Here is a 9601-nt window from a genome sequence, read left to right on the forward strand (position 1 = left end):
AATTCAGTTATATTTATCACAAAAATTTTAAAAAAAAAAAAAAAAAAAAAAAAGAAGAGTACATCAAACTATCTTTGTTACAACTTCCTGAAGTCTCCAGTACATTAGCATTAGAGCAGGAAAGAATTGGGTAATTTGAGCCAGTAAAGTTTTTCTGCAGTGCCAGGGCTCTGCATCAACAAATAAAAGTTAAATGATTGGAGGAGAAAGCACAGATATGACCATCAGTGAGCTACAGGTCATCCACTATCCAAACAGTCTTGACTAAGGCCCATTTCACACCTATGCGACAGAGTTTTCAGTTTCACATATATCAAGCATTTTTGCATGCGTCTGATGCGCATACTTTAAGTTTGAGGTTTTCAGCTGGCAGACAGAGGCAATAACGTAAAACAAACATGCACAAAAACACTTGTCGCATGTTGTTTCCCTTCAAAGTCTATGGCAGGGGTCAGCAACCTTAAACACTCAAAGAGCAATTTGGACCCATTTTCCACAGAAAAGAAAACACCAGGTGCCACAAAACCCCTTTGACATCGAAAATGAAGAGAACACTGCATATATAGCATGTATATATGTATATGTGGGCTTAGAAACGCACTGGACTCTGGGCTTACCTGAGACCCCACCCGAGAGTGACCCTCCTATTCACTAACACTAACCGCACTCCTATTCACTAATCCTAGCTGCACTCCCTATTCACTAACACTAACTGGACTCTGGGCTCACCTGAGGCCCTGCAGAGCCCACCTGAGATCCTGCATAGCCCACCACATACCCCACACATAGCTGAGACCCCACACAGCCCACCTGAGAGTGACCCTGCAGAGCACACCATAGATCCTGCACAGCCCATCCGAGACTCTCTATGGTGGGCTCTGCAGGGTCTCAGGTGGTCCCTTTCCCTGTACCTCCTCCCAACTCCTCCTACCTGCTGCTGCTGGGACCAGGCCTCCTCCAACCCTGCCGACCCTGTTGCAGCTGATACTCATGTAAGAGGCCCCCCAGGCTGCCCTGACCCCTCACACGGTTACCGACCACACCCCCCTGATGGCGGTGTTCTATCAAAGTTTGTGACAATGTGTGACCGGTGACGTGGTCACACATTTCAATGTAACCCCACCCAGTTTTTTGGCGGTGGAATGTGTGACCGCCAATAGGTCAAGCATTCCAATGCTTTCTCAGCTGTTCCAGGGCAGATCGGCTTCGCAAATCGTATGTGCAGGAGAACTGATCTGCCCCGGAACAGCTGTTCGGTCCTGAAATTTCACTTATGTGGGGTGGAATGTGAGATTGCACTCAGTCAGATAGAAGTGACATTTCAGGACTGGGGGGGAGGAGGAGCCAGCACAGCCCCACCGCAGATGTGCGAATCGGCCCTTAGACTAACAAAGCAACGGTTATGGTTTAGCAAATATAATTAAGGACAAAGCTCTATTTGCAGCTGTAAATATTCCTGTATATGTTCTTTAATATACTGACATTACCCGCTTTAGCCATGGTATTTCTCTAAAAAAAAAAGTTTTACCTTTAAAAGTCTGAATGCAGTCATCCAACATGTCCTACTTTGTTCATCTTCTGCACACAGAAATCGCAGGTCTTTAATATCAGTCCGAACTCTGTTGGGCTACATGACAAAAATTCAAGGCACTATCTGAACAAGAGCCTACTTATACAGCCCCATGCTCCACATTCCCTCATATACCCATCCCCTCACAGACATTTCTTCCCAATCATCCATATAAAAAAAAAGTGTTAAGAGAAGCATAGATTATGAGCCAATGACTCTGCAAATGCCCTTGTTTATGCTTTAGGCAGGTAAACAATATTTCATTATATGTATAATATAATTACATCTTTGGAATTCTGACCACAATAATCTGTGACCATAGTTGAAAGCACAGCAAAACAGTATTAACCAAGTGTACATGCACAGGGAGGGAAGAGACAAGACTGAATAGTCTCATTCCACTGCTTGTATATGAGAAAGTGCAAGACATCAAATGACATCTAAACTCCCAGCTACAACACAGACAAGCAAGCAAATGCATTTCAGGTTTACTGAAGTCCCCATGGCACCACTGAGGTACCATGGGACTGGACTACATTCATTGGTTTGCATGTAATCCCACATGCTAATCATTTCAAGGATAGCTGTATGTTCAGATAACAAAATGCTATGAAGTAATGGTCCACTGCCTTTAAACATTTAAACCACACAAATATCCCACAATAATACAAGTACACATCGTAGCCTAAGCACTGTGCGTACCGTACCTGCTCCACCGTACCCACAAGCTTTTGACAAGTGGATGGTGATCTGGCTCATACAAAATTGACAGCCAGAGACTGGCACTGACCACGTGTCTGCCGTTTGCCGACACTGTTGGGTCTACTAATAGAAGCAACAGCACTTTGGGATTTTAGCAATGCCCAGATTAAATGTATGAAAGGCAGCCCACATGTAACATATTTGATCTTTGCATTTCTAACCATACAGCCATCAATTCAGTTGTGTTATTAGAAAACATTTTGGACATAACACAAATGACTAATATGCAGTGCTTCTCAAAAATAGGACTATATCTTCCCTTTAAAATCATTTTTTGGACGACATTACAGGACACCAGATCTTACTCTTACATCATGGGGTTATGCAGCTGCCTTCAGAAGACTGGACACAAGCAAAGCTTTTCAGAAGAAAATAACTGAACATGGCTGAGTGGGGGGGAGGGGGGGGGGGGGGGGGGGGGGACAGGGAAAAAATCGGGAAAGGAAGACTGCTAACTGAAAGAAGGATGGACCACAGCATAAGGAAAAACAGGAAGAAGATTTAAAAGAAAAAAAAAACTACAAGAATGTTTTCTTGGGAAAAAGGTCAAAGCCAAACATACCCAAGTCCTGACCTCAAGGAAAGAAAAATGTGTACAACACATGCCACAGCCAAAGACTAACCAGAAACAGATGGGGGTTAAAGTACAGTAAACTCCCCATTATCTGGCATTCAGGCAACTGGCACTCAAGCAACCTGTGTTTGCAGGTGGCTTGGTGCACAAAAAAAAATTGTTAGCAACTAAATTTATTTAGTTGCTAAATAAATTCTTTGTTTACATCTTGCTGCCAGTATGAGGTAGAGATGGGGAGACTACTTTCGAGGGATAGATTCGCTCCAGGCTATTTTCCCCCACTTAGGGGAAATCTGAAGTCAAGTAGAAGAGTTGGAGGGAATAAGGTAAATAGCGTTCCTATGAATCTCACAATCCAAGAAGGAAGTGGAATAGTATAGCCTAGTCAGAATCTAAGAAACTGAAAATTATTAGCAAGGATCCAATAAGCGTTCTGTTATGGGGAAGCTTGGAAAACAAAGCACTAGTATGGGGAGGTAATAGGAGCTGTAGCAGGTTCCCAAAAATTCCAGGAAGTTTAACATTAACAGTTTAATATACAGGAAAATGCGTAATTAACTTCTACTCAAATTCCAATTGAAAGACAGGTTTTGGTAGGAATAAGCACAAGACCATAGTAAAGAAAAAAAAAAAAAAGTGTCATTCTAAAAAGGGAGTAGAATTTAAAAGTGAGATGTCCATTGAGGTAAAGACCCAGAGTCCACATAGGGTTAGGACATGGTCAATGAATTTCCCATAAAAGAAAATGGCTCTGCACATCAGAAGGAAGCCATGTTTTTACTGGAAGCTCCCAGTCCTCAAAGCATTCTAAAACCAAGACACTAAAGGCAGGCAGTAGAAAGAGGCTTGAGAGCAGTGATCCACAGTCAGTGGGAAAATAGGATTTTTGTGCTCAGTGTAATATTCTCTCCTTTCATTGAAGGACACAGGAAACAGATCATGTACCGTAGGGGTAATATTGCCACCTGCAGAAGGACGCTAGGCACAAAACAAAAGACAAAGACAGCCTACCCTGCTGGTGGCCAAACCCCCACCTGCTGACAAGTCTCCAGTAAGCAACAAGCAGTTAGGAATACATACCCAAAAGAGAGGGCGGGACCTGTGTCCTTCAATGAACGGAGAGAGAAGGATTTTAGGGCGAGTACAAAATCCTATTTTCTCTTCGTTCATTGAAGGACATAGGAAACAGATCTAGGATCATGTACCATAGGGATGTCACAAAGTTGTACCAGGCAGAGGTGTGGGCACAAAAACCAAACATTCCCCCGACAGACCCCAATAAAGGGCTGCCTGCAAATCCTTGCACCCCAAGCCAGCATCTGCAGATACCAAAACATCCACCTTATAAAATTTGGCAAAAAGTGTGAACTGAAGACCAAGTAGTGGCCTTACAAACCTGAGAAACAGAAGCACCATGATGAAAGGCCCAAGTAGGCTTAACAGCCCTAGTAGAATGGACAGTAACAGAAAAAGGCGGCTCGCGCCCCTTAATAGCATATGCTTGAATAATCTGGTTACAAATCCATCGAGAGATTGTAGCCGAAGACGCGGCTCGGCCCTTCTGTAACCACAAACAAGCAATCTGACTCACGGAAAGAGGCTGTAGCATCCAAAACACAAGAGCGCAAACCACATCCAATGTAGTGCCCTCTCCTTCCTATGAACGGGCTTCGCACATGGTATTGCCTTCTCTATGTCCTCGTTCAGATGAAACGCCGAAACAACCTTAGGCAAGAAGGAGGGCCAAGGATGCAGAAAAACCTTGTCTCTACAAAGGACCAATAACGGCACCTTGCAAGACTAAGCCGCCAACTCCGAAACCCTGCAAACTGGAGGCTTTTGTCCCAAAAAGTGGCCTTTTTGTTAGCAAACTCAGTAGCGGAATCTCCCTCAACGGTTCAAAGGGGGGCTCCTACAAAACCAAAAACATCATCAACTTCAGCTACCAAGGCGGCAAGGAAGACCGATCAAGAGGAACAATATGTGTAACCCCCTGAACAAAAGTGCAAACCAAGGCATTTGAAGCCAAAGGCCAGCTGAAAAACAACAGTCAGGGCAGAAACCTGGTCCTTCATTGAGCTCACGGCCAAGCTGTGATCCACTCCAAATTGTAGAAATGCAAGAATTCTGCTCACAGAACAAACGCTGAGACAGACCACCCTCCTCACAACAGGCAAAATAGGCCTTCCACATGCGATGGAATATCTTCGAGACATCTTCCGAGCATCATGGAAATAGCATCTGACAAACCACGGTCCTTCAACACCTGGCTCTCAGCCAAGCGGTTAAAGCCAGCAACTAATGAATGGAACACAGGACCCTGGGACAGGTGATCTGGAGAAAGCGGCAGCTGCCAGGTGTGTCCATGACCAACCGGACCATGTCCGCTTACCGCTCTCTCCTCGCCCAATCTGGGGCCACGAGGATGACAGGGATGCCTTTGGCTGCTATCCTGTGCAGAAGACGCAGCAACAGATACAGCGGAGGGAATGCATAAATCAGACTAACGGTCCATCTGGGCCACCAGGGCATCCACTGCCTTCACAGAGGGATCCCGGGCCCGGGCTATGTACCGACCAACCTGCCGGATATGGACTAAGTCCATATCCAGCATTCCCCAGAGAAGGCAAATCTGATTAAAGATCTCCGAATGCAACACCCATTCCCCTGGATCCTCCAGCTGGCGACTGAGGTAGTCTGCCAATTGTTCACTTCCGGAATGTACACTGGAGGAGAGAGCCAGGACATACTCCTCTGCCCAGGAGAGACTCCCTGCCACCTCCCATGCTGCAGCCATGCTTCTTGAGCCACCTTGATGGTTGATGTAAGCCACGGCCATGGTGTTGTCCAACTGAACTCTGACCGAAAGCCCCGAAGACAGCTGGAGAGCTAGCCGAATTGCCCAAAGCTCCTTGATCAATAGACGAGACTCCAATGACCAACACTCCTGTGTTGTCCAGGAGCCCAGGACCCCTACCAACCCAGAAGGCTGGCGTCTGTGGTGACCATCGTCCAGCGCAGGGGGGAAAAAAAAAAAAAGGATTTCCCCAACGCCGGAGACCGAAGCCACCAATCGAGGGAAACCCTCGTCGCCCGAGACACACAAAAAGCCCTGTCCAGTGACAAGGGAGACTTGATGTGACAGGATGTCCCCCTGTAGTCTGGGTGTGATGTTTCACACGAAGGATGCTACCATGAAGCCCAGCACCTGCATGCAGAAGCAGAAAGTAGACCACAGACGAGAACGTAATAGCCTCACATGAGGGCAAAGTTTCTGAAGTTTTTCCGGAGGGAGGAAAACCTGGGCCAGAAGAGCGTCCAGAATCAGACGGCACCAGATAGGACTTCTGGAAATTCAGAATCCAGCCAAACTCTTCCAAGGACCTGACGGTGACCGCAAGATCCGCCACCAGAGAGGAATGAGATTCCGCCTTCGAGAGAAAGTCATCCAGGTACCCCACAATCAAGATCCGACAGCACAACCCCAGAACCGGGGCTAACACCTTCGTGAAAATTCGAGGGGCTGATGCCAGACCGAAGGGCAGAGCCACAAACTCGAAGTGCTCCTCCCCCACTGCAAAACAAAAATAACACGGATGGAAGAGAAATGGGAACATGAGGGTAGGCATCCTTGATGTCGATGGGAGGCTAAAAGATCCTCCTGATGGAGACACGCCACTACGGATCTGATAGATTCCATCCGAAACCTGTGGACCTTCACAATCGTGTTTAATAGTTTGAAGTCTAGGATGGGCCGAACCCTCTTTCTTCGGCATTGTAGACAGATTTGAAAAAAAAATAAAAAAATCTGTTGAACCTCTCAGGAGGGCACAGGGACCATCACTCCCTGAGACAAGATGCCCGCTAGAGCACAGTGAAGATCCACAAACCACACCTAGGTGTCTGAGTGCGGGACAACCAAAGAGGCGCAGCCCCCCACCATGGAAACCAGAGACGGGGCAGACCTTCATGCGGAAGGGGTCTTCGAAGACTTTGGTTGCCAGGGACGCTTAGTGGCCTGGGAAGAGGGAGGCTTGTTGAACTCAATCACCCTTCTGAGGACGCAGGGGGCCGAAAAAGCCGGTTGTGAGCGGAGGAGGGACAGAGCTTCCAACGCTGATCCCTAGGCTTCTTAGTCTGAGGCAGAAAGGTACTCCTACCGCTCGTCAGACCCTAATGATCTCATCCAGCATAGCTCCAAACAAAATGAGCCCCGGTAAAGGGAAGCTCTGTCCGAGCCTTCTTGGAGGCTTGATAAGCCAACCAGCACTCAAGCCAAAGCAGTCGGCGAAGCGTAACTGCAGAAACACACAAACCAACAGTTTGGACACCAGCGGTGCAGCATCCAAGGTCGAGTTGCCACCAACTGTTCAGCTAGCTCACTATAGGCGGGAGATGCGTTCTCTTCGGCGAGACCCTGGTGCAACATCTTAGCCCATTCTGTCAGTCTGAGAGACTAAGGCCGAGGCCAAAACCGGATGCAAAGAGCATCCGAAACAGAATTCATAGTTCGCAACACAGCCTCCACCTTCCTTTCAGTGGGATCCCGAAAGGAGAATCCTCCACTGGAATAACAGACTCTTTGTTTAGGCGCGATACTGGAGGATCCACCACCGAAAAAAATCAGAGGCTCATTTAAAAAGAGGATTCAGAGAGTGGGCATCACAAGAGGCTGTGCCACTGTTCTGGACTTGGACTGCGATCTGAAGCCAACTAACACAAAGTCGGGAAAGTGCCACAAGATCACATTCCAGGTAATTTTTCCATCCATAGGCATACTAAGCGAGTCTGAAACTGGGTCACACAAGAGGCTGTGCCACAGCTTTGGCCTTTAGAGCTAGCCTGGAATGTGTTCTCAGGGTAGGCCTCCACAGTCTTTAACCAAGGAGTTTACTTTACCCCACTGGACAAAGAGAAAAAAAACCCTCTACAGGGTACAGATTTGGCAGAATAGAAAATCGTAAAAATAAAGATTACGGTTTGAATTTTCCTCAGCTCTGCGTCCAGTTGCCTGGAAAACTAGCATTTAAACTGAGACAGTACAGTGGAAGGCAGGGTTATATGGAGGCTAGCTTAATAGTTTGCTTGCCAGTGTCCAAATCTTCTGAAGGCAGCCATATAACCCATATTCTGAAGCATTCAGTGTCCCTCAAAGGATAAGAAAGAAATGTTTTTTCATCAAGGTATATGTAAACACAGACACCATCATTAGCTTTAACAAGGTAAATGTAAAAAGTCATCTTCAGTATTTTTTATTATTTCATTAATATACCTGGTGATCTTTCCATTAAGGTCCTTATGCAGACACTTCCTGTTATAGGGTGACAGCATTCTGTCCCTGTTCCCCAATCTCCTCTGTTACCCTGTTGCATACATGTCCTTTGTTGAGACTACAAATGGCTGTGCAACAAATGGGTACACTCACTGTTGTCACCATCAGGAAACCTACCCTGAAAAATTATGTGCAGCGGTGGACAGGACTGTAGACAGGAAGTGGCTGCAAAGGCTGCAGGAGATCACCAGTTCTGGTATGCAACAAAAAGGTAAAAAAAAAAAAGAAGAAGTGTAAAATATATTTTACCAAGGCAATTGTTTGATACACGTTCACAAACTAAATCCCATTCATATAGGGTTTACGTGTTCTTTGAGATTCCTGTAGTTTCTAACCAAACGGAAACTAAATTCCTAGGCCAACCCTAAAAAGGTACGTTTAGTTTTCAGTATAGATAAACATAGTATCACAATGCACACTGTGAACTGGCTATAATTTGATGCTGTCTAAATGTCCCATTTTACATAATTTAGTCCCAAGGCAATACAGTATAATTTGGTCACAAAGTTTGGATCATTAAAATTTCTTATGCATGGCTGTGGAGTTAACTGAAAAGGAATAGGCCTTTAGTTAAGAGCTATAAATAACTGAGCAGGTCACATGAAAGTTGCACATTAACAATTTTCTATAGAAGAGTACTTTGTCCCTAAAGCAGAAACACTATTTTCTATAGAAGAGTATTTTGTCCCTAAAGCAGAAACTCGTCTAAATTGTTAAGCTTATACACAATTGCTGTAGCAGATACTCTACTACACTATCAATCATATAGTAACATTAACATGGCACACTCTAAATTGAAAATGAGGTCTGTAACCCGTTCTACAAACAAAAAAAATTTGCATAAACATGTTTTTACCTTGACACAGAATCCAAAATCTGTTGGTGCATTATACAGCTTCTTACAGGATATCAGTGAATAAATATTGCTATCTTCTAAGTCTGAAATTCCCTGTAAGTGTCTTGGTTCCTGTAAGAAACAGTCTTTATTGAAGCGAGATAATGCCCATAGTCTCATGGAACAGTGAAAGTTAGTTCTCTGTGAAAGGTCTAAAATGGCCACAAACCATAAATTTAACCTTATGCTTTAATAGCATTAAGCCCTGCCAATTAGTGCCAAGAATGCCAAATTCACAGCAGTAAACCATTTGGCTACATGAGGCAATGTGCACCCAAAGTACAATGTATTTTTGAGGATACTTAAAGCGTATCTGAACCAAAACCAGAAGCTTTTTATATTGCAGCGACCAGTACTTAATTGTGAGGAACGTGTTTGTTTTGTTTTATACTTTACTTTCACCTGGTGATTCAGCCATTAACACACTTCCTGTTTTTGGGAGCACGAGTATAGAACACGATGTTGTCT

The 9601-nt window shown here is 45.1% G+C and overlaps 1 protein-coding gene across 3 annotated transcripts in view; it reads right to left on the minus strand.

Annotated features, from left to right (window-relative positions):
- The window catches only part of GRB10 (growth factor receptor bound protein 10), a 70302-nt gene that overhangs the window by 16819 nt on the left and 43882 nt on the right, over positions 1–9601 (minus strand). For all 3 annotated transcript variants that reach the window (XM_018558052.1, XM_018558050.1, XM_018558051.1), the window contains 2 exons: positions 9095–9205; positions 1529–1627 (listed from right to left, as the gene is read on the minus strand). In XM_018558052.1, the coding sequence (XP_018413554.1) occupies positions 1529–1627; positions 9095–9205 (210 nt within the window). The remainder of the gene's footprint in view (positions 1–1528; positions 1628–9094; positions 9206–9601) is intronic.

Source organism: Nanorana parkeri, unplaced genomic scaffold, assembly GCF_000935625.1.
Source record: "Nanorana parkeri isolate BGI_ZX_2015 unplaced genomic scaffold, ASM93562v1 scaffold317, whole genome shotgun sequence".
Lineage (NCBI taxonomy): Eukaryota > Metazoa > Chordata > Amphibia > Anura > Dicroglossidae > Nanorana > Nanorana parkeri.